At 41.0% G+C, this 26832-nt stretch overlaps 1 protein-coding gene across 1 annotated transcript in view; it reads left to right on the top strand.

Moving 5' to 3' along the window:
• Window positions 1-26832, top strand: part of TTN (titin) — a 239952-nt gene that overhangs the window by 186344 nt on the left and 26776 nt on the right. The window contains exons 255-273 of the mRNA XM_084264549.1: window positions 37-339; window positions 583-882; window positions 990-1277; window positions 1370-1666; window positions 1756-2058; window positions 2152-2457; window positions 3764-4051; window positions 4150-4440; window positions 4536-4823; window positions 4993-5583; window positions 5676-5780; window positions 6210-6407; window positions 6498-6794; window positions 6919-7506; window positions 7601-7903; window positions 8020-25125; window positions 25424-25720; window positions 25823-26410; window positions 26511-26813. Coding sequence (XP_084120675.1) covers window positions 37-339; window positions 583-882; window positions 990-1277; window positions 1370-1666; window positions 1756-2058; window positions 2152-2457; window positions 3764-4051; window positions 4150-4440; window positions 4536-4823; window positions 4993-5583; window positions 5676-5780; window positions 6210-6407; window positions 6498-6794; window positions 6919-7506; window positions 7601-7903; window positions 8020-25125; window positions 25424-25720; window positions 25823-26410; window positions 26511-26813 — 23040 coding nt within the window. The remainder of the gene's footprint in view (window positions 1-36; window positions 340-582; window positions 883-989; window positions 1278-1369; window positions 1667-1755; window positions 2059-2151; window positions 2458-3763; window positions 4052-4149; window positions 4441-4535; window positions 4824-4992; window positions 5584-5675; window positions 5781-6209; window positions 6408-6497; window positions 6795-6918; window positions 7507-7600; window positions 7904-8019; window positions 25126-25423; window positions 25721-25822; window positions 26411-26510; window positions 26814-26832) is intronic.

Genomic DNA, 26832 nt, shown 5'->3' with positions numbered 1-26832 from the left:
CACATGACTGATATCCATCTTTATATTTCTTTCTAGATGTTCCTAGTGAACCAAAGAACGCACGTATTACCAAGGTCAATAAGGACTGCATTTTTGTTGCCTGGGATAAACCAGATAGTGATGGAGGCAGTCCAATCACTGGTTATCTCATTGAGCGCAAAGAAAGAAACAGTTTACTGTGGGTGAAAGCCAATGACACAGCTGTGCGCTCCACAGAATACCCTTGTGTGGGGCTGATTGAAGGTCTTGAGTATACTTTCCGAATTTATGCATTGAACAGAGCTGGAGCGAGTAAACCTAGCAAACCAACTGAGTTTGTCACAGCCAGAGCACCAGTTGGTAAGCCAGACATATGAATAATTTCCAAGAGACTACTGTTTGTATGGTCATTTTCAATTATCTGCAACTCTCTATCTTCAGTTTGCCCTTACATCTGTATTTTAATGTTTACTGTGACTGCACTGTGAGTGCACTGTATGGGTATTTAGTAAAGCAGTAAATGGGATCCAGCACTATTAAAGCCATTTTTTATATGTTAGCTTTTTGGCAAAACAGACTGTAAAATGATCTCATTTGCCATAGATCCCCCCGGAAAGCCTGAAGTTATTGATGTCACTAAAAGTACTGCATCACTGGTATGGACAAGGCCAAAGCATGATGGTGGAAGCAAACTTATTGGCTACTTTGTTGAAGCTTGCAAATTGCCTGGTGATAAGTGGGTTCGGTGCAATACAACTCCACATCAAATACCCCTAGAAGAGTACACTGCTACTGATTTGGAAGAAAATGCTCAGTACCAATTTAGAGCCATTGCCAAGACAGCAGTTAACATCAGCCGACCTTCAGAACCTTCTGATCCAGTCACCATTCATCCAGAAAATGGTAAGAAATGTAAAAGCATTTGGGAACTGATAAGAGTCTGTGCATACATTCAGGTGAAAAATGAGATGTTTGTCTCTTACTAGATTAACTAGTTTCTTTCTTTTCAGTTCCCCCCAGAATAGAGTTGGATCTGTCTATGCAATCACAACTTACAGTAAAAGCTGGAACTAATGTGCGCCTGGAGGCAAATGTTTATGGCAAGCCAATGCCAACAATCGCCTGGACAAAAGACAAAGATGTTTTAAAGCCATCTGAAGGTGTTAAGATCACTTCTAAGAGAAATCTTGCTACAGTTGAGTTGTTCAGTGTTAACAGGAAGCAAACAGGCGATTATACTATTACTGCTGAAAATGCAAGTGGATCAAAGTCAGCAACAATTAAGCTTAAAGTACTTGGTAAGCTAAAGACTGTATGTTAATAAATATGTCTATAGTTAAATGATATAGCAAGAGATTGAGGCATAACTATGTGATGTTAATTCTTCTAGATAAACCAGGGCCACCAGCTTCTGTTAAAATCAAACACATGTATGCAGATCGTGCAATGCTTTCTTGGGAGCCTCCTCTGGAAGATGGAGGCTCAGAAATTACTAACTACATTGTAGACAAGCGTGAAACAAGCAGACCAAACTGGGCCCAAGTCAGTGCCAATGTACCCATTACAAGCTGCACTGTGGAGAAATTAATAGAAGGACATGAGTATCAGTTCCGCATATGTGCTGAAAACAAATATGGTGTTGGAGACCCTATCTTGACTGAACCAGCAGTTGCTAAGAACCCATATGGTAAGTGCATTGTGGGGTATCTTCATTAGTCACTGGGGTTTCTTGTGCATTTATAAATGTGAACATAACTTTCGAATAAATCTTCACAGATGTACCCGGACCTTGTGATCCTCCAGTAATTAGCAATGTAACGAAAGACTTCATGACTGTTAGCTGGAAGCCACCAGCTAGTGATGGTGGATCCCCAATAACTGGTTATATACTTGAGAAGCGTGAAACTAAGGCTCTTAACTGGACAAAGGTAAACAGAAAGCCTGTCATTGAAAGAACTGTAAAGGCTACTGGACTCCAAGAAGGAACAGAATATGAGTTCCGGGTGACAGCATTGAATAAGGCTGGACCTGGCAAGCCTAGTGCACCATCTAAAGCAGTGTATGCTCGTGATCCTCAATGTAAGCTAAAAGTCTCATATATTTTCCATGGTTGTTTCCAAATACTTTTGCACAGTATTTAGAATGATAACTTTATGTTATTTTAATTCTCAGATCCTCCTGGCCCTCCTGCTTTCCCAAAAGTGGTTGATACTACTCGTAGTTCTATAAGCTTGTCATGGAGCAAACCAGCATATGATGGAGGAAGCCCTATTATTGGTTATCTAGTGGAAGCAAAAAGAGCTGACACAGACAACTGGGTCAGATGCAATCTACCCAAGAACTTACAGGCTACGCACTTTGTGGTAACAGGGCTGATAGAAGATACAGAGTACCAGTTCCGCATTTATGCTGTCAATAAGATTGGATACAGCGATCCCAGCGATGTTCCTGATAAACACACTGCCAAAGACATTTTAAGTATGTTCACTGAAAAGAAATTACCTTGTTGACTTTTGCTTTAGATCTTAGGACGGGTTCCAAAGACAGGGTTTGTCACAGGTCAAAGATTGATTTGGAATGTGTCATTTCTCAAAAAATGTAAGCAAAAGTGGATAATTTGGATGAGAATAGGGCAGTTAGGAACTGAGTAGAATCTGCTTTTTTCATTTGCATGCTAGATAGTCTTCTACCTTCTATTTGGGGTCTCCAGGAAGTTTTTTTCTAGTCCTAAAATTAGACTTTGTGGATATCTCTTCTATCCTTAAAACTTTGAATATTCCTCATGCCTTCTAAATAATTTGAAGCCAAGATTACTATTTTAAGCATCTGTGTGGCACACTAATTTTATGAAACTTACTCTTTAAAAGCCATCCTGGCTCCTATATGCAATTTGCTGTATGTACAAAAGCATTGCTTCACGGATCTGTTTTGATTTGAGATAAGCACTTCAGTCCAAGAGGCTTTGAAACTCTGTTGAATTCTTGAAAAACTTGTTTTTTTCATATGACAAGTAATATAAGTGGTGGGAAAGGCAGAAAAAAGGAAGTTAAATCAGTGCAAAAGAATGCCAAGTTTGCAGATTATCTTGAAATGGGACTCACTAACGTCATCATGTCCATAAGAACAAGTTGGCTAATGTATTGAAATGACAGTGAAGGGGAACTTTCTGTTATAGTAACTTTCATGATAGTCTTAATGACAATGTTTCCTTTCCTTTCCTTTCCTTTCCTTTCCTTTCCTTTCCTTTCCTTTCCTTTCCTTTCCTTTCCTTTCCTTTCCTTTCCTTTCCTTTCCTTTCCTTTCCTTTCCTTTCCTTTCCTTTCCTTTCCTTTCCTTTCCTTTCCTTTCCTTTCCTTTCCTTTCCTTTCCTTCCCTTCCCTTCCCTTCCCTTCCCTTCCCTTCCCTTCCCTTCCCTTCCCTTCCCTTCCCTTCCCTTCCCTTCCCTTCCCTTCCCTTCCCTTCCCTTCCCTTCCCTTCCCTTCCCTTCCCTTCCCTTCCCTTCCCTTCCCTTCCCTTCCCTTCCCTTCCCTTCCCTTCCCTTCCCTTCCCTTCCCTTCCCTTCCCTTCCCTTCCCTTCCCTTCCCTTCCCTTCCCTTCCCTTCCCTTCCCTTCCCTTCCCTTCCCTTCCCTTCCCTTCCCTTCCCTTTCCTTTCCCTTTCCTTTCCCTTTCCTTTCCCTTTCCTTTCCCTTTCCTTTCCCTTTCCTTTCCCTTTCCTTTCCCTTTCCTTCCTCTTCCTCTTCCTCTTCCTCTTCCTCTTCCTCTTCCTCTTCGTCAAACACACAGTTCCTCCGGAAGGAGAACTTGATGCAGAACTAAGGAAAGTTCTTGTCTTACGAGCTGGAGTCACAATGAGACTCTATGTGCCAGTAAGAGGACGACCACCTCCAAAGATTACATGGTCTAAAGTGGGTGCCAACCTAAGAGATAGACAAGGATTAGATATCAAGTCAACTGATTTTGATACCTTCCTGCGTTGTGAAAATGTAAACAAATATGATGCTGGAAAATATGTCCTCAGTCTGGAGAACAGCTGTGGCAAAAAGGCATACACCATTGTCGTAAAAGTACTCGGTAAGAATCAGGATTTTCCCCAATATAATAACTTTTTAACTGATAATATTTTTAATTTTCTTTATTAAATCAAATCTGGCATGGTTGTGTTTATCTAGATACTCCGGGCCCTCCAATTAACCTGATTGTAAAGGAAGCATCTAAGGATTCTGCCTTCATTACATGGGAACCTCCACTAATAGACGGTGGCAGTCCAATCACAAATTATGTTGTTGAAAAACGGGATGCAGAAAGAAAGTCGTGGTCTACAGTAACAACAGAATGCCCAAAGACAAGCTACAGGATAACTAACTTAGAAGAAGGGAAATCTTACTTCTTCAGGGTTTTTGCTGAAAATGAATATGGTATTGGTGACCCCTGTGAGACTCGTGATGCTGTTAAAGCTTCTGGTGAGAAAAAATTAGTCCATTTCACCTATTTTGGAATTCAAATAATTTTTATTTCCAGCTTGAATGGACACTTACTATGCTTTTCTTTTTCCTAGAAACACCTGGACCAGTTGTGGATCTAAAAGCTTCAGCAGTAACAAAATCATCATGCAATTTAGTATGGAAAAAACCTATCAGTGATGGTGGAAGCCGTATTTTTGCATACACAGTCGAGGTCCTAATTGGTGAAGATAAATGGCAAGAAGTCATGCGGGCAAAGAACCTACATTTTTCAATGAGAGACCTAAAAGAAGGACAAGAATACACTTTCAGAGTGAGAGCCCAAAATGATGCTGGGTATGGAACTCCAACAGAACTCACAATTGTGGCAAGAGATGATGTTGGTAAGAAACAACTTAGGATAATTAATTCAAAGCTTTACTTACCCTAATTACACTTGTGTCTCCTGAGTCTACTATGCACATGTACAAAACAGATGTCTTTAAAACAGCATCTTAATTCCATCACAAAGTTTATACATAGTTGAATAATCAATTTCATTTATCTCTACAGTGGCACCTGATCTTGATTTAAGAGATCTACCGGATTTGTGCTATACAGCTAAAGAGGGTAGCAATTTCCGTCTTAAAATCCCAATTAAAGGCAAGCCTGTCCCAGCTGTAACTTGGAAGAAAGATGAAGACCAGGCACTTACTGAGAGTGGAAGAGTTGCATTTGAATCTACAGCAGTTAACACCACACTTGTGGTACATGACTGCCAGAAAGCTGATGCTGGAAAATACACAATAACTCTGAAAAATGTTGTTGGCAGCAAGGAAGGCACTATTTCTGTGAAAGTTGTTGGCAAACCTGGCATACCAACAGGTCCTGTGAAATTTGAAGAAGTCACAGCCGATGCTATAACCTTAAAGTGGGGCCCTCCAAAAGATGATGGAGGTTCAGAAATCACTAATTATGTCCTAGAAAAGAGAGATAACATAAACAATAAGTGGGTGACCTGTGCCTCTGCAGTCCAGAAAACCACATTTAGAGTTACAAGACTTCATGAAGGAAATGAATATACATTCAGGATCAGGGCTGAAAATAAATATGGAGTAGGTGAAGGTCTTAAATCTGACCCTGTCATTGCAAAGCACCCATTTGGTAAGTAGGCATTATAATTTTCAAATTCTTTTTGAAAATGTTTTCAAGGTAATATTTATTTTTACATTACTGCATTTTTTTACATTATTTAGATGTGCCAGATGCTCCTCCACCTCCCAACATTGTTGATGTTAGGCATGAATCTGTAGCTTTAACTTGGACTGATCCCAGAAGAACTGGAGGCTCACCAATCACAGGTATACTCCAAAAGTGTCTCTAGTATTTTAATTTTTCATAGTGCTTTCTCTCTGTCAAAGGGTAAGATAAAACAATCAGGTATTTATGCTTTGATTGATTGATTGATTGATGATTTCACTGGTTTGCTTTTTAAACAAGTCAGAAAAAACAGAATATTTTTGCACAGAGCAAAAACATGTAAAGAGAGAAAAACAAACTCATGTATACATTAACATTATTTGGGACTATGAATTTGGCAGTTTTCATTTACAAGTATTGCATTGTTGCAATTACATACATATGTAACGTATGTCCTCTGGTTTTCAGTGTCCCTCTTGCACAATGCCTATGTGACATGGCATACAGGCAGTATGATGTTTCACAGCGCTATGAGAATTGAAGATTTTTAGAAAAACCCTTATATTTTCATCTTACCATTTATCTTCTAGGTTATCATATTGAATTCAAAGAAAGAAACAGTCTTCTGTGGAAGAGAGCAAATAAAACACCAATAAGAATGAAAGATTTCAGAGTGACAGGATTAACTGAAGGTCTGGAGTATGAATTCAGAGTCATGGCAATCAATATGGCTGGAGTAGGTAAACCAAGCCTGCCATCTGAACCAGTTGTGGCACTTGATCCTATTGGTAAGTCATCAGGAAAAAAAAAAAAAAAAGGAAATTCCAAACTTTGGAATAACTTATATTTGGTCACTATTTATTGTTTTTTTCTTCTAGATCCCCCTGGGAAACCTGAAGTTATCAATGTAACCAGGAACTCAGTAACACTCATTTGGACAGAACCAAAATATGATGGTGGACATAAGTTAACTGGCTATATTGTTGAAAAGCGTGACTTACCCTCCAAAACTTGGACAAAAGCAAATCATGTGAATGTTCCAGATTGTGCATTTACTGTAACTGACCTCACTGAAGGCTCCAAATATGAGTTCAGAATTAGAGCAAAGAACACTGCTGGAGCTATCAGTCCTCCATCTGAATCCACTGGAACCATAATATGCAAGGATGAATATGGTATGTAGATGAAATTAAAAATGTAGTATTTATCCTTTCCCTTTTCCTTCCCCTTCTCCTTCCTCTTCCCCATCCCATATTCTTGTTATAACAGTTGGGGGGGATTGTTTGTTTGTTTTCACAGAGTCACCAAGTATTGTTATTGATCCTACTTTGAAGGAAGGCTTAACAGTAAAAGCAGGAGAGACCATTACAGTGTCTGCTATCAGTATCCGTGGCAAACCACCTCCAACTTCAGCATGGTCTAAAGCTGGAAAAGATTTTAGACCTTCAGAGCTTGTGCACATTGAAACGACACCAACTTCTTCTACTCTAACTGTCAAATATGCAGCCAGAAAAGATTCTGGAGAATACACAATCACTGCAACCAATCCTTTTGGCACTAAGCAGGAAAGCGTACATGTGAAAGTTCTAGATGTACCAGGACCTCCAGGGCCTATTGAGATCAGCAACGTTTCAGCAGAAAAAGCAACTCTCACGTGGTCACCTCCTGCAGAAGATGGTGGATCACCAATCAAATCCTATGTTCTTGAAAAGAGAGAAACTAGCCGACTGCTCTGGACATTGGTTGCTGAAAATATTGAAAGCTGTAGGCATGTTGTTAGCAAGCTCATTCAAGGAAATGAATATGTTTTCCGTGTCTCAGCAGTGAATCAATATGGAAAGGGTGAACCAGTACAATCAGAACCAGTTAAAATGGTGGATAGATTTGGTACGTAGAACAACCTAAGACATTCCATATTGTGTTTATTAATCTCTGAATATTTTATTTTTTTCTTTAATTGTACTTTTTTCTTCCTTAACAGGTCCCCCAGGCCCTCCTGGAAAACCAGAAGTAACAAATGTCACTAAAAATACTGTCACGGTTACCTGGAAAAGGCCAGTAGATGATGGTGGAAGTGAAATCACAGGTTACTATGTGGAGCGAAGAGAAAAGAAAGGTTTAAGATGGGTCAGAGCAACAAAGAAAACAGTTTCAGATCTTAGATGCAAAGTAACTGGTCTGCTGGAAGGAAATGAATATGAATTCCGTGTCAGTGCAGAAAATAGAGCAGGAGTTGGACCACCAAGTGATGTTTCGAAATCCGTCATATGCAAAGATGTTGCATGTTAGTATCATGCCTTTTCTTTTTTGGGCTTGGGTGGTATGTGTGGAAAGCACACTCAGACAATGTAAGAATGACTCCCTCTGTAACATTATGTTTTATCTTTCCTACCTTTGCAGATCCACCTGGTCCACCTGCAAATCCAAGAGTGACTGATACTACAAAGACAAGTGCATCTTTAGCCTGGAGCAAGCCTCACTATGACGGTGGTCTTGACATCACTGGCTATATAGTAGAGCATCAAAAGGAAGGAGAAGAAGAATGGGTAAAAGACACAACAGGGACTGCTTTAAGAATCACTCAGTTTGTTGTTGCTCCTCTGCAGACAGGAGCTAAATATAACTTCAGAATTTCTGCCATGAATGCTGCAGGTGTTGGTGAACCAGCAATAATTCCAAGTGTGGAAATCAAAGACCGGGAAGAGATTCCCGACTTTGAATTAGATGCTGAGCTAAGAAGAACACTTGTTGTTAGAGCTGGATTAACTATTCGCATTTTTGTGCCAATTAAAGGACGTCCAACTCCAGAAGTTACATGGACAAAAGATGATGTTTCACTCAAAGGACGTGCCAGTATTGAAAATACAGACTCTTTTACACTCCTGATTGTCACAGAGTGCACCAGATACGATGCAGGAAAATACGTAATGACTCTTGAAAATGCTGCTGGTAAGAAGACTGGCTTTGTAAATGTAAAAGTCTTGGATACACCAGGTCCACCGATAAACCTTAAGCCTAGAGAAATAACCAAAGACAGCATTACCCTCCAATGGGATATGCCTCTGATAGATGGTGGTTCACGTATAACAAACTATATTGTTGAGAAACGGGAATCAACTCGGAAAGCATATTCAACAGTCACAACCAACTGCCAGAAGTGTTCCTTCAGAATTCCTAATTTGGCTGAGGGGTGTGAATACTATTTCAGAGTGCTGGCTGAAAATGAGTATGGTATTGGTGAACCAGCTGAAACTTCAGAACCAGTAAGAGCTTCTGAGGCACCATCCCCACCTGAGAGCCTTAATATTATGGATGTAACCCGGAACTCAGTTAGCCTGGCTTGGCCAAAACCAGAACACGATGGTGGCAGCAAGATCACTGGGTATGTCATTGAAGCACAGAGAAAAGGAACCAACCAGTGGGCACACATCACCACCGTGAAAACACTGGACTGTGTAGTAAAGAACCTAACTGAAAATGAAGAGTATACTTTCCAGGTTATGGCAGTTAACAGTGCTGGAAGAAGTGCCCCAAGAGAAAGCAGGCCAGTTATCATCAAGGAGCAAACGATGCTACCAGAGTTTGACCTCCGTGGTATCTACCAGAAAACAGTCATTGCCAAAGCTGGTGACAATATCAAGATTGAAATCCCTGTGCTTGGTCGTCCAAGACCTACTGTGACTTGGAAGAAAGAAGACCAGATACTTAAGCAAACACAAAGAGTAAATTATGAAAATACTGCAACAGCAACCATACTAACCATCAATGAATGTAAACGAAGTGATAGTGGCCAATATCCACTGTCAGCTAAAAACATTGTTGGAGAAGTTAGTGAAGTAATCACAGTTCAGGTTCATGACATACCTGGACCTCCTACTGGACCAATCAAATTTGATGAAATTTCATCTGACTTCCTAACATTCTCATGGGAGCCTCCTTTGAATGATGGTGGTGTACCAATAAGTAACTATGTTGTAGAAATGCGTCAGACTGACAGTACCACATGGACTGAATTGGCAACCACAGTGATACGTACTACATTTAAAGCCACTCGTCTTACTACTGGAGTTGAGTATCAGTTCCGTGTTAAAGCTCAAAACAGATATGGAATTGGCCCACCCATTACTTCAGAGTCTATAGTTGCCAACTACCCATTTAAGGTACCTGGGCCTCCTGGCACTCCTCAGGTGATTGCAGTCACCAAAGAAACCATGACCATTAGCTGGAATGAGCCAGTTACTGACGGTGGAAGCCCAATTCTGGGATATCATATTGAAAGAAAAGAACGAAATAGCATTCTTTGGCAGACTGTAAGCAAAATGCTGGTATCAGGCAATATCTTTAAATCAACTGGACTTACTGATGGCATTGCATATGAATTCCGTGTTATAGCTGAAAATCTGGCTGGGAAGAGTAAACCAAGCAAACCATCTGAGCCTGTGTTTGCCCTAGACCCAATAGATCCACCTGGTAAGCCAATACCTCTGAACATTACAAGACATGCAGTTACACTGAAGTGGACTAAACCAGAATATAATGGAGGTTTTAAGATAACTGGCTACACTGTTGAAAAGAGAGACCTTCCCAATGGCCGTTGGCTGAAGGCTAATTTCAGCAACATACTAGAGACTGAATTCACTGTAAGTGGTTTGACAGAAGATGCTGCCTATGAATTCCGTGTGATTGCAAGAAATGCTGGTGGGGCTGTTAGTCAGCCCTCTGAGCCATCAGATGCAATAACTTGTAGAGATGACATTGAAGCACCAAGGATAAGGGTAGATGCCAAATACAAAGACACTTTAGTGCTGAAAGCAGGTGAAGCTTTCAGACTTGAGGCTGATGTTTCGGGTCGCCCTCCACCAACTATGACATGGACAAAAGGAGAAAAAGAACTTGAAGACACAGCAAAACTAGAAATAAAAATAGCAGATTTCTCTACTGTTCTTATCAATAAAGATTCTTCAAGAAGAGATGGCGGTGCCTACACACTTACTGCAACAAATCCTGGTGGCTTTGCCAAGCATATCTTCAATGTTAAAGTTCTTGATAGACCTGGTCCCCCAGAAGGTCCTTTGGCTGTGTCTGAAGTCACTGCAGAGAAGTGTGTGCTGTCATGGCTACCTCCACTGGATGACGGAGGAGCAAAAATTGACCATTATGTGGTTGAAAAACGAGAAACCAGTAGACTGGCATGGACAGCTGTAGCCACTGAAGTTCCCTTAACTAAACTGAAGGTTACTAAGCTGTTAAAGGGCAATGAATATGTCTTCCGTGTTATGGCTGTTAACAAATATGGAGTTGGTGAGCCTCTGGAATCAGAGCCCATTCTTGCAGTAAATCCATATGTGCCACCTGATCCACCTAAAACACCCGAAGTTACAGCAATTACAAAAGATTCTATGGTTGTCTGTTGGGGACACCCTGATTCTGATGGTGGGAGCCCAATAACGAACTATATTGTGGAACGTCGGGACAGGGCTGGTCTACGGTGGGTGAAATGTAACAAACGTGTTGTTACTGACTTACGTTATAAAGTGTCTGGACTGACAGAAGGCCATGAATATGAATACAGAGTCATGGCTGAAAACGCTGCTGGAGTCAGTGAGCCAAGCCCAACAAGTCCATTCTATAAAGCTTGTGACACTGTATTTAAGCCTGGTCCCCCAGGTAATCCTCGTGTTTTGGATAGCAGCAAGTCCTCAATTACAATAGCGTGGAACAAACCAATATATGATGGTGGTTCAGAGATCACAGGTTACATGGTTGAGATTGCACTACCTGAAGAAGATGAGTGGAAGATTGTAACTCCACCAGTAGGTCTAAAGGCGACTTCTTTTACCATCACTGACCTGAAAGAAAATCAGGAGTATAAAATACGGATATATGCTATGAACTCTGAGGGTCTTGGAGAACCTGCTCTTGTTCCTGGAACTCCAAAAGCTGAAGAAAGAATGCTACCTCCAGAGATTGAACTTGATGCAGAACTACGGAAAGTTGTCACTATCAGAGCTTGCTGTACTCTAAGGCTCTTTGTCCCAATTAAAGGAAGACCAGCACCTGAAGTAAAATGGACAAGAGAACATGGAGAATCTCTGGATAGAGCAAACATTGAATCAACAAGCTCTTATACTCTACTTATTGTTGAAAATGTAAATAGATTTGATAGTGGCAAATACATACTGACAATTGAAAACAGCTCAGGTAGCAAGTCAGCATTTGTGAATGTCAGAGTTCTTGATACTCCAGGGGCACCTCAAGATTTGAAAATAAAAGAAGTTACAAAATCATCAGTTACACTCACATGGGAGCCTCCTCTCATAGATGGTGGCTCTAAAATAAAAAACTACATTGTTGAAAAACGTGAATCAACAAGAAAAGCCTATTCAACTGTTAATGCAAATTGCCACAAGACAAGCTGGAAAGTCGATTCACTGCAAGAAGGTTGCAACTACTACTTCAGAGTCCTAGCTGAAAATGAGTATGGCATAGGCCTTCCAGTTGAAACTTCAGAATCAGTAAAAGTATCAGAAAGACCTCTTCCACCAGGGAAAATAACTTTGGTGGATGTGACAAGAAATAGCGTATCCTTATCTTGGGAAAAGCCTGAACATGATGGTGGTAGCAGAATTCTAGGATACATTGTAGAAATGCAAAGCAAAGGAAGTGAAAAGTGGTCAACTTGTGCTACAGTAAAAGTTACTGAAGCCACTATAACAGGATTGATCCAAGGTGAAGAATACACTTTCCGTGTTTCAGCTCAGAATGAGAAAGGTATCAGTGATCCTCGACAGCTGGGTATACCAGTTGTTGCAAAAGACCTTGTGATTCCACCAGCTTTCAAACTACTGTTTACCACTTTCAGTGTTCTAGCAGGAGAGGACTTAAAAGTTGATGTTCCTTTTGTTGGTCGACCCAAACCAGCAGTGCTTTGGCATAAAGATAATGTGGCTTTGAAGCAGACTACAAGAGTAAATGCAGAAAGTTCAGAAAGCAACACTGTGTTAACAATAAAAGAAGCATGCAAAGAAGATGTGGGGACATATTTAGTTAAACTTACAAACTCTGCAGGTGAAGCAACTGAGAACCTAAATATTGTTGTCCTTGACAAACCAGGACCTCCAACTGGACCAGTAAAAGCAGATGAAGTAACAGCAGATAGCATTACAATTTCCTGGGAGCCACCCAAATATGATGGTGGTAGCTCTATCAATAATTACATTGTAGAAAAAAGAGACACTTCCACCACCACTTGGCAGATTGTGTCAGCTACTGTTGCAAGAACAACTATAAAAGCATGTAGATTAAAGACTGGCTGTGAATATCAGTTCAGAATCGCAGCAGAGAACAGGTATGGGAAGAGTACCTATCTCACTTCAGAGCCAATCATAGCCCAATACCCATTTAAAGTTCCTGGTCCACCTGGAACACCTTTTGTAACGAACGTCTCAAAAGACAGCATGGTGGTACAATGGCATGAACCAGTCAATGATGGTGGTAGCAAGATCATCGGGTATCACTTGGAACGCAAAGAAAGAAACAGCATTCTTTGGGCTAAGCTAAATAAAACACCTATTCCAGATACCAAATTTAAGACAACTGGCCTTGAGGAAGGTCTTGAGTATGAGTTCAGAGTTTATGCAGAAAATATAGTGGGCATTGGAAAGGCAAGTAGAGCATCTGAATGCTATACTGCACATGACCCATGTGACCCTCCAGGTCGTCCAGAGCCTATAATTGTCACAAGAAGCTCAGTAACACTTCAGTGGAAGAAACCTGTATATGATGGTGGAAGTAAGATTACAGGCTATGTTGTGGAAAAGAAGGAGCTACCTGATGGTCGTTGGATGAAAGCAAGCTTTACAAATGTCATTGACACCCAATTTGAAGTAACTGGACTAGTTGAAAACCAGAGGTATGAGTTCCGTGTTATAGCACGAAATGCTGCAGGTGTTTTCAGTGAACCATCTGAGAGCTCAGGGGCAATTACAGCAAGAGATGAAGTAGAGCCACCTCATATAAGTATGGATCCAAAATACAAAGACACTATTGTAGTGCATGCTGGTGAGTCATTCAAACTTGATGCTGATGTTCATGGCAAACCAATACCTTCCATTCAGTGGTTAAAAGGCGATCATGAGCTGACAAACACTGCTCGTATGGAAATAAAAAGCACCGATTTTGCAACAAGTCTTAGTGTGAAGGAGGCCGTTAGAGTTGACAGTGGGCAGTATGTACTACTGGCAAAGAACGTTGCAGGTGAAAAGAAAGTTCCTGTTAATGTCAAAGTTCTGGATAGACCTGGACCACCAGAAGGACCTGTTGAGATTACAGGTGTTACTGCTGAAAAATGTGTGCTGTCATGGAAACCTCCACTACAAGATGGCGGTAGCGATATTTCACACTACATTGTAGAAAAAAGGGAAACCAGTCGCTTGGTGTGGACAGTTGTTGATTCAAATGTGCAAACCCTAAATTGCAAAGTTACAAAACTTTTAGAAGGAAACGAATATGTTTTCCGCATCATGGCAGTAAATAAATACGGTGTTGGTGAACCTCTTGAGTCTGAACCCGTGCTGGCAAAGAACCCATTTGTAGTGCCACTTCCACCAAAGGCGCCAGAAGTCACAGCCATTACCAAGGATTCTATGATAGTTGTATGGGAAAGGCCAGCGTCTGATGGCGGTAGTGAAATCCTAGGCTACGTCCTTGAAAAACGAGATAAAGAAGGTATTCGCTGGACAAGATGTAACAAACGCCTGATAAGTGAACTGCGGTACAGAGTGACTGGACTTATAGAAAATCATGATTATGAGTACAGAGTTTCAGCTGAAAATGCTGCTGGTCTTAGTGAACCAAGCCCACCTTCCACTTACTACAGAGCATGTGATCCTATTTACAAGCCAGGTCCACCCAATAATCCTAAAGTTGTGGATGTTACAAGATCTTCTGTTTTCCTTTCATGGGGTAAACCTATCTATGATGGTGGCTCTGAAATTCAGGGATACATTGTGGAAAAATGTGATGTGAGTGACGGTGAATGGGCAATTTGTACACCTCCAACTGGAATTAAGAATACTCACATGGAAGTAGAAAAATTAGTGGAAAAACATGAATACAAATTCCGAATATGTGCAGTTAATAAAGCAGGAGTTGGAGAGCATGCAGATGTTCCTGGTTCTGTTATTGTGGAAGAAAAGATGGAGGCGCCAGACCTTGACCTTGACATGGAATTAAGGAAGATTGTAAATGTGAGGGCAGGAGGCTCCTTAAGACTCTTTGTTCCCATCAGAGGTCGTCCAACACCTGAAGTAAAATGGGGTAAAATGGATGGTGAGATCAGAGAGGCAGCTATTATTGACACCACTAGCAGCTTTACTTCACTTGTTCTAGACAACGTTAACAGATTTGATACTGGAAAATATACTCTGACTTTAGAAAACATTGGTGGAACAAAGTCTGCCTTTGTCAGTGTAAGAGTACTGGATACCCCAAGTGCACCTGTTAATTTAAAAATCAGAGAGATCACTAAAGACTCTGTTTCACTTTCATGGGAGCCTCCTCTCTTGGATGGTGGAGCAAAAATAAAGAATTACATTATTGAAAAGCGTGAAGCAACAAGAAAGGCATATGCAGCTGTTGTAACAAACTGCCACAAGACTTCATGGAAAGTAGATCAACTTCAGGAGGGCTGCTATTATTTCTTTAGAATCTCTGCTGAGAATGAATATGGAATTGGCCTCCCTGCAGAAACCAGTGACCCAATTAAAGTTGCTGAAGTTCCACAGCCCCCTGGGAAAATAACAGTGGATGATGTCACAAGAAACAGTGTCTCACTAAGCTGGGCAAAACCTGAACATGATGGTGGTAGCAAAATCATACAATACATTGTTGAAATGCAAGCAAAGGGTAGTGAGAAGTGGTCAGAGTGTGCTCGTGTAAAAACACTTGAAGCAGTTATTACTAACCTAACTCAAGGGGAAGAATATCTTTTTAGAGTAATGGCTGTAAATGAAAAGGGTAAGAGTGATCCTAGAGCTCTTGCAGTTCCAGTAGTTGCCAAAGACCTGGTGATTGAACCTGATGTAAGACCTGCTTTTCACAGTTACAGTATCCAAGTGGGACAAGATCTGAAAGTAGAAGTACCAATTGCGGGTCGACCGAAACCAACTGTTACCTGGGTAAAAGATGGCCAACCACTAAGGCAGACAACAAGAGTCAACGTTAGTGATTTGACTGATCTCACTATATTGAATATTAAAGAAACTAGCAAAGAGGACAGTGGCACTTATGAAATCACTGTGGCTAATGTTGTTGGTCAGAAGTCTGCCTCAATTGAAATTATAACTCTAGACAAACCTGACCCTCCAGTAGGACCTGTGAAGTTTGATGAAATAAGTGCAGAAAGTATAACCCTATCATGGAATCCTCCAGCATACACAGGCGGCTGCCAAATCACCAACTATGTTGTTCACAAGAGAGAGACAACAACCACTGTATGGGAAACAGTTTCAGCTACTGTTGCAAGAACTACACTGAAGGTGACTAAACTGAAAACTGGTTCCGAATACCAGTTCAGAATCTTTGCTGAGAACAGGTATGGGCAGAGCTTTGCATTGGAATCTGCGCCAGTTGTAGCACAGTACCCCTACAAGGAACCAGGACCTCCTGGCACACCATTTGTGACAACGGTTACAAAAGACTCCATGGTTGTACAGTGGCATGAACCAATAAATGATGGTGGCAGTAGAGTGTTAGGCTACCATCTTGAGAGGAAAGAGAAAAACAGCATTTTATGGACGAAGGTCAACAAGACTATCATTCAGGACACAAGTTTTAAGACAACTAATCTTGAAGAAGGAATTGAATATGAGTTTCGAGTTTCTGCAGAAAATATTGTTGGTGTAGGCAAAACAAGTAAAGTTTCTGAGTGCTATGTAGCTCGTGACCCCTGTGATCCTCCAGGTCGTCCAGAAGCTATAATAATAAAAAGAAGCTCTATTACTCTACAGTGGACCAAACCAGAATATGATGGTGGAAGTAAGATTACAGGCTATATTGTAGAGAAACGGGACTTACCAGATGGTCGCTGGATGAAAGCTAGTTTCACAAATATCATTGAAACTCAGTTCACTGTAACAGGGCTTACTGAAGACCAAAGATATGAATTTAGAGTAATTGCAAAGAACGCTGCAGGTGCCATAAGCAAACCTTCTGACAGTACAGGACCAATAACAGCAAGAGATGAAGTTGAAGTTCCACGAATTTCAATGGATCCTAAGTACAAAGATACAATTGTTGTAAACGCGGGAGAAACATTCAGACTTGAGGCTGATGTTCATGGAAAGCCACTACCAACCATCAAGTGGTACAAAGGAGATAAAGAGCTCGAGGGAACTGCTAGATGTGAAATAAAGAACACAGAATTCAGTGCATTAATAATCGTAAAAGATGCTATTAGAGTTGATGGTGGACAGTACATTTTAGAAGCCTCTAATGTCGCAGGAACAAAGACAGTACCAGTAAATGTAAAAGTCTTGGACCGGCCAGGACCTCCAGAGGGCCCAGTCCAAGTGACAGGAGTTACAGCTGAAAAATGTTCATTGGCATGGGCTCCTCCTCTGCATGATGGTGGCAGTGATATTTCTCATTACATTGTAGAGAAGAGAGAAACTAGTCGCCTAGCATGGACTGTTGTTGCTTCAGAAGTTTTACCTACAACGCTGAAAGTAACAAAACTCTTGGAAGGAAATGAATATGTGTTCCGTATTATGGCAGTTAACAAATATGGGGTCGGTGAGCCATTAGAATCTGTGCCAGTAATGATGAAAAATCCATTTGTTGTTCCCGGACCACCAAAGGCTTTGGAAATTACCAACATCACAAAGGATTCTATGACTGTCTGCTGGAACCGGCCAGATAGTGATGGAGGTAGTGAAATAATAGGTTACATTGTAGAAAAGAGAGACCGAGCAGGCATCAGATGGATAAAATGCAATAAACGCCGAATTACAGATTTGCGATTAAGAGTTACAGGATTAACAGAGGATCATGAATATGAATTCAGAGTTTCTGCTGAAAATGCTGCTGGAGTGGGTGAACCAAGCCAAGTTTCTCCTTACTTTAAAGCTTGTGACCCCATGTTCAAGCCTGGCCCACCTACAAATGCCCATGTTTTGGATACCACCAAAAGTTCAGTTACACTTGGTTGGAGCAAACCTATTTATGATGGGGGTTGTGAAATTCAAGGATACCTTGTAGAAATCTGTAAAGCAGATGAAGATGAATGGTCACTTGTTACCCCACAGACGGGGGTACGTTCCACTCGATTTGAAATCAAAAATCTTATTGAACATCAAGAATATAAACTACGAGTGTGTGCCCTCAACAAGGTTGGTGTAGGAGAGGCTGCATCAGTTCCTGGTACTATTAAACCAGAAGACAAACTTGAAGCTCCAGAACTTGATATTGATTCAGAACTAAGGAAAGGGATAGTGGTTAGAGCTGGCGGGTCTGCTAGGATTCATATACCATTCAGGGGACGACCAACACCTGATATCATGTGGTCTCGGGAAGAAGGTGAATTCACAGAAAAAGTTCAGATTGATAAAGGCATCAACTACACACAACTTTCAATTGACAACTGTGATAGAAATGATGCTGGAAAGTACATTCTTAAGTTAGAGAACAGCAGTGGTTCTAAATCTGCATTTGTTACAGTAAAAGTCTTGGACACACCAGGACCACCACAAAACTTAGTGGTAAAGGATATAAAGAAAGATTCTGCTGTATTATCTTGGGAACCACCCATTATCGATGGTGGTGCAAAGGTAAAGAACTATGTAATAGACAAGCGTGAGTCAACCAGGAAAGCATTTGCAAATGTAAGTGCTAAGTGTGGCAAGACAAGTTTTAAAGTTGAAAATCTTACAGAAGGATCAATTTATTACTTTAGAGTTATGGCCGAAAATGAATTTGGAATTGGTGTTCCAGCTGAAACCACGGATGCTGTCAAAGCCTCAGAGCCACCTCTGCCTCCTGGGAAAGTAACACTCACTGATGTGACTCAGAGAAGTGCATCACTTACATGGGAAAAACCTGAACATGATGGAGGTAGCAGAATTTTGGGCTACATTGTTGAAATGCAGCCTAAAGGAACAGAAAAGTGGAGTGTTGTTAGTGAGACCAAAACATGCAATGCAGTTGTGTCTGGTTTGAGTTCAGGACAGGAATATCAATTTCGTGTGATTGCCTACAATGAAAAAGGCAAAAGTGATCCCAGAGCACTTGGAATTCCTGTGATAGCTAAAGACTTGACAATTGAGCCAAGTTTCAAACTGATGTTTAATACATACAGTGTACAGGCTGGAGAAGATTTGAAGATAGAAGTACCGTTCATAGGTAGACCCAAACCTGCTATTACTTGGACAAAAGATGAGCAGTCACTGAAACAGACAACCAGAATACATATTCAGGATACATCAACATCAACTATCTTACATATTAAAGAAAGCAACAAGGAAGACTTTGGTAAATATACAGTAACAGCAACAAACACAGCAGGTACAGCAACAGAGCACCTGAGCATAATTGTACTGGAAAAGCCTGGTCCACCACGAGGACCTGTCCGCTTTGACGAAGTTAGCGCAGACTTTGTTGTTTTTTCATGGGATCCACCTGATTACACTGGTGGCTGCCAGATAAGCAACTACATAGTAGAAAAGCGTGACACAAGTACTACCACATGGAGCATTGTGTCAGCAACTGTTGCAAGAACAACTATCAAAGCAACAAAACTTAAAACAGGTTCTGAATACCAGTTCAGAATTTCTGCTGAAAATAGATATGGGAAGAGCTCTCCTTTGGATTCGAAACCTGTTGTTGTGCAGTACCCCTACAAGGTGCCTGGGCCACCTGGAACTCCATTTGTAACAGCGGCTTCCAAGGACCATATGATTGTACAATGGCATGAACCAGTTAATGATGGAGGAAGCAAAGTTCTTGGCTACCATCTTGAACGTAAAGATAAGAACAGCATTCTTTGGACAAAACAGAACAAGTCACTCATTTCAGACACCAAATATAAAACAGATGGCCTTGAAGAAGGTCTTGAATATGAGTTCAGAGTTTCTGCTGAAAACATTGTTGGTATTGGCAAAGTCAGCAAAGTATCAGAATTGTATGTTGCCCGAGACCCCTGTGACCCACCCGGCCGCCCAGAGGCCATTGTTGTTACAAGAAATAATATCACACTGAAGTGGAAGAAACCAGAATATGATGGTGGAAGCAAAATAACTGGATATACTGTAGAAAAGAAAGAACTACCAGATGGTCGCTGGATGAAAGCCAGTTTTACAAATGTATTGGAAACAGAATTTACAGTGAGTGGTCTTGTTGAAGACCAACGATATGAATTTAGAGTAATCGCAAGAAATGCAGCAGGTTGCTCAAGTGAACCATCTGAAAGTACAGGGCCCATTACTGCCAGAGATGAAATTGAAGCACCAGGGGCTTCACTGGATCCTAAATACAAAGATGTCATTGTTGTTCATGCTGGAGAAACATTTGTTCTTGAAGCTGATATCCATGGCAAGCCTATTCCTGACATTACATGGTCAAAAGACGGTAAAGACCTTGAAGGAGTAACTGCAAGAATGGAAATTAAATCTACCATTCAGAAAACAACTCTTACTGTCAAAGACTGTATAAGAGTAGATGGAGGTCACTATACTCTTAACCTCAAAAATGTTGGTGGCACAAAATCTATACCCATCACTGTAAAAGTGCTTGACAGACCAGGACCTCCAGAAGGACCTTTGAAGGTTACAGGTGTCACTGCAGAAAAATGCTACCTGGCATGGGCTCCACCTTTACATGATGGTGGTTCTAATATCTCACATTATATCATTGAGAAGAGAGAAACAAGCAGGCTTTCATGGACACAAGTAGCAACAGATGTGCAGGCTCTTAACCATAAAGTAACCAGACTCCTTGCTGGCAATGAGTATATTTTCCGTGTAATGGCAGTGAACAAATACGGCACTGGAGAACCCTTGGAATCTGAGCCAGTTGTGGCTTGTAATCCATACAAACCTCCTGGTCCTCCTTCAACACCTGAAGTTTCAGCAATCACAAAAGATTCTATGGTGGTAACATGGGGCCGCCCAGAAGACAATGGGGGAGCTGAAATTGAAGGTTATATACTTGAAAAACGAGACAAAGATGGTATCCGGTGGACCAAATGCAATAAGAAAAGGCTGACAGACTTGCGATTCAGAGTAACAGGTCTTACCGATGGGCATTTCTATGAATTTAGAGTTTCTGCTGAAAATGCTGCAGGTACAGGGGAACCCAGTGAGCCATCAATTTTCTATCGTGCCTGTGATGTATTATATCCACCAGGTCCACCAAGCAATCCGAAAGTTACAGACACTTCCAGGTCATCAGTTTCCCTTGCCTGGAGTAAGCCCATTTATGATGGTGGTGCTCCAGTTAAGGGATATGTCGTAGAAGTAAAAGAAGCTGCTGCTGATGAATGGACTACCTGCACCCCGCCAACAGGCCTACAAGCAAAGCAATTCACTGTGACAAAACTTAAAGAAAACCAGGAGTATAACTTCCGTATCTGTGCCATCAATTCAGAAGGAGTAGGAGAACCTGCTACTATACCTGGTACAGTCATAGCAGCAGAAAAGATTGAACCTCCTGAAATTGAACTTGATGCAGATCTCCGAAAAGTGGTCACTGTACGTGCTAGTGGTACATTACGCCTGTTTGTCACCATCAAAGGAAGACCAGAACCTGAAGTTAAATGGGAGAAAGCAGAAGGAACAATTAGTGAGCGAGCTCAGATTGAAGTCACCAGCTCCTATACAATGCTGGTCATCGATAATGTGAATAGATTTGATACTGGTAGATACAATCTTACATTAGAGAACAACAGTGGCAAAAAATCAGCTTTTGTTAATGTCAGAGTGCTTGATACGCCTAGTGCACCTATAAATCTGACCATCAGAGAAGTGAAGAAAGATTTTGTAACATTAGCCTGGGAGCCACCACTTATTGATGGTGGAGCTAAAATTACCAACTATGTAGTTGAAAAACGAGAATCCACAAGAAAGGCATATGCCACAATTACAAACAACTGCACTAAGAATTCCTTCAAAATTACTCAACTACAAGAAGGATGTAGTTATTACTTCCGTGTTCTGGCCGTAAATGAATATGGGGTTGGCTTACCAGCAGAAACACCTGACCCAGTTAAGGTTTCTGAACCACCTTCTCCACCTGCAAAGGTTGTTCTTGTTGATGTGACTCGCAACTCTGCTTCAATTAAATGGGAAAAGCCAGAGAGCGATGGTGGCAGTAAAATTACTGGTTATATAGTAGAAATGCAGACTAAAGGAAGTATAAAATGGAGTGCATGTACACAGGTCAAAACATTAGAAGCAACAATAACAGGCTTAAGTATGGGAGAAGAGTACAGTTTCAGAGTTATTGCTGTTAATGAAAAAGGAAAAAGTGATCCAAGAGAACTTGGTGTCCCAGTCATTGCAAAAGATATTGAAATCCAGCCATCCGCTGAGCTCCTTTTCAACACATTCACTGTGAAAGCTGGAGATGATCTTAAGATTGATGTGCCATTCAGAGGGCGACCTCTTCCAACTGTTAGCTGGAAGAAGGATGGGAATCCCTTAAAAGAGACAACCAGGGTAAATGTTCAGACATCAAAGACTTTAACTTCACTGTCTATCAAGGAAGCTTCAAATGAAGATTTGGGGCTTTATGAATTACATCTTTCAAATACTGCCGGATCAACAACAGCTTCTTTAACTGTAGTTGTCCTTGACAGACCAGGACCACCAACTGATGTGCACATTGATGAAGTTAGTGCTGATAGTGTAACTCTGTCTTGGAAACCTCCAGCGTATGATGGTGGGTGCCATATTAGCAATTACATTGTGGAGAAGCGGGAAACTACTACAACAACATGGGATGTAGTATCTGCAGCAGTTGCAAGAACATCAATCAAAGTATCTCGACTCACCACTGGCTCCGAATATCAGTTCCGTATATGTGCAGAAAATCGCTATGGGAAAAGCACCTACACGAATTCTCCTTCTGTTGTGGCAGAATATCCATTTAAGCCTCCTGGACCTCCTGGAACTCCTCACGTGGCACATGCAACTAAAGCTTTTATGATTGTAACTTGGCAGGTACCAGTTAATGATGGAGGTAGCAGAGTACTAGGATATCACTTGGAGCGTAAAGAAAGAAGCAGCATTCTTTGGACAAAAGTCAACAAGAGCCTTATAGTTGATACACAAATGAAAGTTACAGGTCTTGATGAAGGACTACTGTATGAATATCGTGTATATGCTGAGAACATTGCTGGAATAGGCAAATGTAGTAAATCCTGTGAACCAGTTGCTGCAAGAGATCCATGTGATCCTCCTGGTCAACCAGAAGTTACTAATATCACAAGAACATCTGTCTCACTGAAATGGGCTAAACCAGAATATGATGGTGGAGCTAAAGTAACAGGATATATAATTGAACGCAGAGAGATGCCAGATGGTCGTTGGCTAAAGTGTAATTTTACTAATGTGCAAGAAACATACTTTGATGTAGGTGGACTTACAGAAGACCAGCGATATGAATTCCGTGTGATTGCAAAGAATGCTGCTGGACTCTTCAGTCAGCCATCTGAATCAACTGGACCTGTGACTGTAAAAGATGATGTGGAGGCTCCAAGAATTATGATGGATGCCAAATTCAGGGATGTTGTAGTTGTGAAAGCTGGAGAAGTGTTTAAAGTCAATGCTGATATTGCAGGACGGCCAATACCAGTGATTTCATGGACAAAGGATGGCAAGGAGCTTGAAGGAAAAGCTAGAGTTGAAATAGATTCAACAGATCACACTACTGCAATAACCATTAAGGACTGTGTCCGAGGTGACTCAGGACAGTATGTACTAACACTACAAAATGTTGCAGGAACAAAATCTTTGGCAATTAATTGCAAAGTACTTGATAGACCTGGCCCACCTGCAGGACCATTAGAAATAAGTGGCCTCACTGCTGAAAAGTGCCATTTGTCATGGGGACCCCCTCAAGAAAATGGCGGTGCAGATATTGATTACTATATTGTAGAAAAACGTGAGACCAGCAGAATTGCATGGACACTTTGTGAAGGAGAGCTTCCAACAACATCCTGTAAAGTAACAAAATTACTGAAGGGTAACGAGTATATTTTCAGAGTGATGGGAGTGAACAAATACGGTGTTGGTGAGCCCCTAGAGAGTGTTGCTGTCAAAGCCTTAGACCCATTTACAGTTCCAAGTCCACCTACATCTTTAGAGATCACCAGTGTGAGCAAAGATTCAATAACTCTGTGCTGGGCAAGACCTGAGTCTGATGGAGGCAATGAGATCTCTGGCTATGTAATTGAAAGGCGCGAGAAAACTAGTCTAAGGTGGATTCGTGTAAACAAAAAGCCAGTTTATGATTTAAGAGTAAAATCATCTGGTCTGCGTGAAGGATTTGAATATGAATTCCGGGTTTATGCAGAAAATGCTGCTGGCTTAAGTCTTCCAAGTGAAACCACACCACTGATTCGGGCAGAAGATCCAATCTTCTTGCCTGGTCCTCCCTCTAAACCTAAAATTATGGATTCTACAAGGTCAAATATCACAATTGGGTGGACAAAGCCACTGTTTGATGGAGGTGCTCCAGTAACTGGATACACAGTTGAATACAAGAAAACTAATGAAACTGACTGGACAACAGCTATTCAGAACTTAAGAGGCACAGAATACACCATAACTGGATTAGAATCAGGGTCTGAGTACGTCTTTAGAGTGAAATCCATTAACAAAAGTGGTGTTAGTGAACCAAGTGATGTCTCAGAACCTCAGGTAGCAAAAGAAAGAGAAGAAGAACCAGCCTTCGATATTGACAGTGAAATGCGGAAGACTCTAATTGTAAAGGCTGGTGGATCATTCACAATGACTGTTCCTTTCAGAGGCAAACCAATCCCAAATGTAATGTGGAACAAACCAGACACTGATCTCCGTATACGAGCAAGCATTGATACTTCAGATAACTGTACATCTCTTACTATTGAAAAAGCAACAAGAAATGATTCTGGAAAATACACATTAACATTACAAAACAGCCTGAATACTGCTACCTTGACTTTAATTGTTAAAGTTCTCGATACTCCTGGCCCACCATCTAATATTGCTGCAAAAGACGTAACTAAAGAGTCTGCTGTGTTATGTTGGGATGTTCCTGAAAATGATGGTGGAGCACCTGTAAAGAACTATGTTATTGAAAAACGAGAAGCTAGCAAAAAAGCATGGGTCACTGTGACAAACAATTGTCACCGCCTCTCTTACAAAGTGACTGGCTTGCAGGAAGGTGGCATTTACTACTTCCGAGTTTCTGGAGAAAATGAGTATGGTGTCGGAGTGCCTTCTGAGACCAAGGAGGGAACCAAAATTACAGGTGTGTTTCACTAAGAAAAAAATAATTGTTAATATTTAAAACAATATGTGTCTTAAAATGTTTACTTCAAACCATATAAAAACCATTAAATCTGTTTACAGTAAAAAATATAATTTTGTGGTAGGTATGTCTGTGGTTTTATGAATGAATAAGAGCTAAGTGATTGAATTTTAAATTTAACTTTAAAACTTTCTGATATACAAATTAATTAAAAATATTTTTTCTCATTCCTGTGTAATTGCTAACATGAGGGGTAAAGAGTTCCTATGTTCCTTAATCTGTTGCACTTTTTTCTCAGAAAAACCCAGCCCACCAGAAAAACTTGGAGTAGCAAATGTCACAAAGGACAGTGTTTCTCTTTCATGGCTAAAACCAGAACATGATGGTGGAAGCAGAATTGTCAGCTACCTCATTGAAGCTCTTGAGAAAGGACAGCAAAAATGGGTTAAGTGTGCAGTTGTAAAGACAACTCATCATGTTGTCCATGGTCTTAAGGAGAATGTTGACTATTTCTTCAGAGTGTCTGCAGAAAACCAAGCTGGTTTAAGTGATCCTAAGGAACTCCTGCTCCCTGTTACAGTCAAAGAACAATTAGGTATGTTTCTTGACATGAGACAAAAGTTGATACACATTTAATTGGATTAATATTTAAAAGAGAGAATATTTTTTAATGTTTTGGAAATGTTTTCTTTTTCAGAATCTCCTGAGATTGACATGAAGGGCTTCCCTCATAACACTGTATATATTCGAGCAGGATCAAACCTGAAAGTTGAAATTCCAGTTTCTGGAAAACCGGTGCCAAAGGTGACATTGTCTAGAGATGGCGTTCCACTGAAACCTACCATGAGATTTCACACAGAATCCACAGCAGAAAGTCTTATAATTAACCTCAAAGAAAGCGTGGCTGCTGATGCTGGCAGATACGACATTACCGCTGCCAACTCCAGTGGCACCACAAAATCATTTGTTAATATCGTTGTGTTGGATAGACCAGGTCCTCCTACTGGCCCTGTTGTCCTTAGCGATATCACGGAAGAGAGCGTAACACTCAAATGGCAGCCACCAGCTTATGATGGTGGAAGTCAAGTTACCAACTATATTGTACTGAAAAGAGAAACAAGTACTGCTGCTTGGTCTGAAGTGTCTGCAACTGTTGCTAGAACTGTTATCAAAGTTATGAAGCTCACAACAGGAGAAGAATATCAATTCCGCATCAAAGCTGAGAACCGCTTTGGCATCAGCGATCACATAGACTCACAATGTGTGGTTGTCAAGCTTCCTTACAGTGAGTAATACTCTTCTCATGCTATAGGTTCATGTTTTAATTCTCTGATGTTGAAAATATAATGTTTTTAATAATCAATCTCTTCTTTTTACATCATCAGCTACCCCTGGCCCTCCTTCCACACCATGGGTCACGAATGTCACCCGAGAGAGTATTACTGTTGGATGGCATGAACCAGTCACTAATGGTGGCAGTGCAATCACCGGATACCACCTGGAAATGAAAGACCGGAATAGCATATTATGGCAGAAGGCTAACAAGACCCTCATTCGCACAACTCACTTCAAAGTCACTACCATCAGTGCTGGCCTTATCTATGAATTTAGAGTTTATGCAGAAAATGCAGCTGGTATTGGAAAAGCAAGTCATCCTTCTGACCCAGTCCTTGCAATTGATGCTTGCGGTACGTATTGCCTAGAAAA

Source organism: Gallinula chloropus (assembly GCF_964237585.1).
Source record: "Gallinula chloropus genome assembly, chromosome: 5".
Classification (NCBI taxonomy): Eukaryota; Metazoa; Chordata; class Aves; order Gruiformes; family Rallidae; genus Gallinula; species Gallinula chloropus.
The sequence above is the reverse complement of the archived record's forward strand: the minus strand, read 5'-3'. Positions and strand labels throughout refer to the sequence as shown.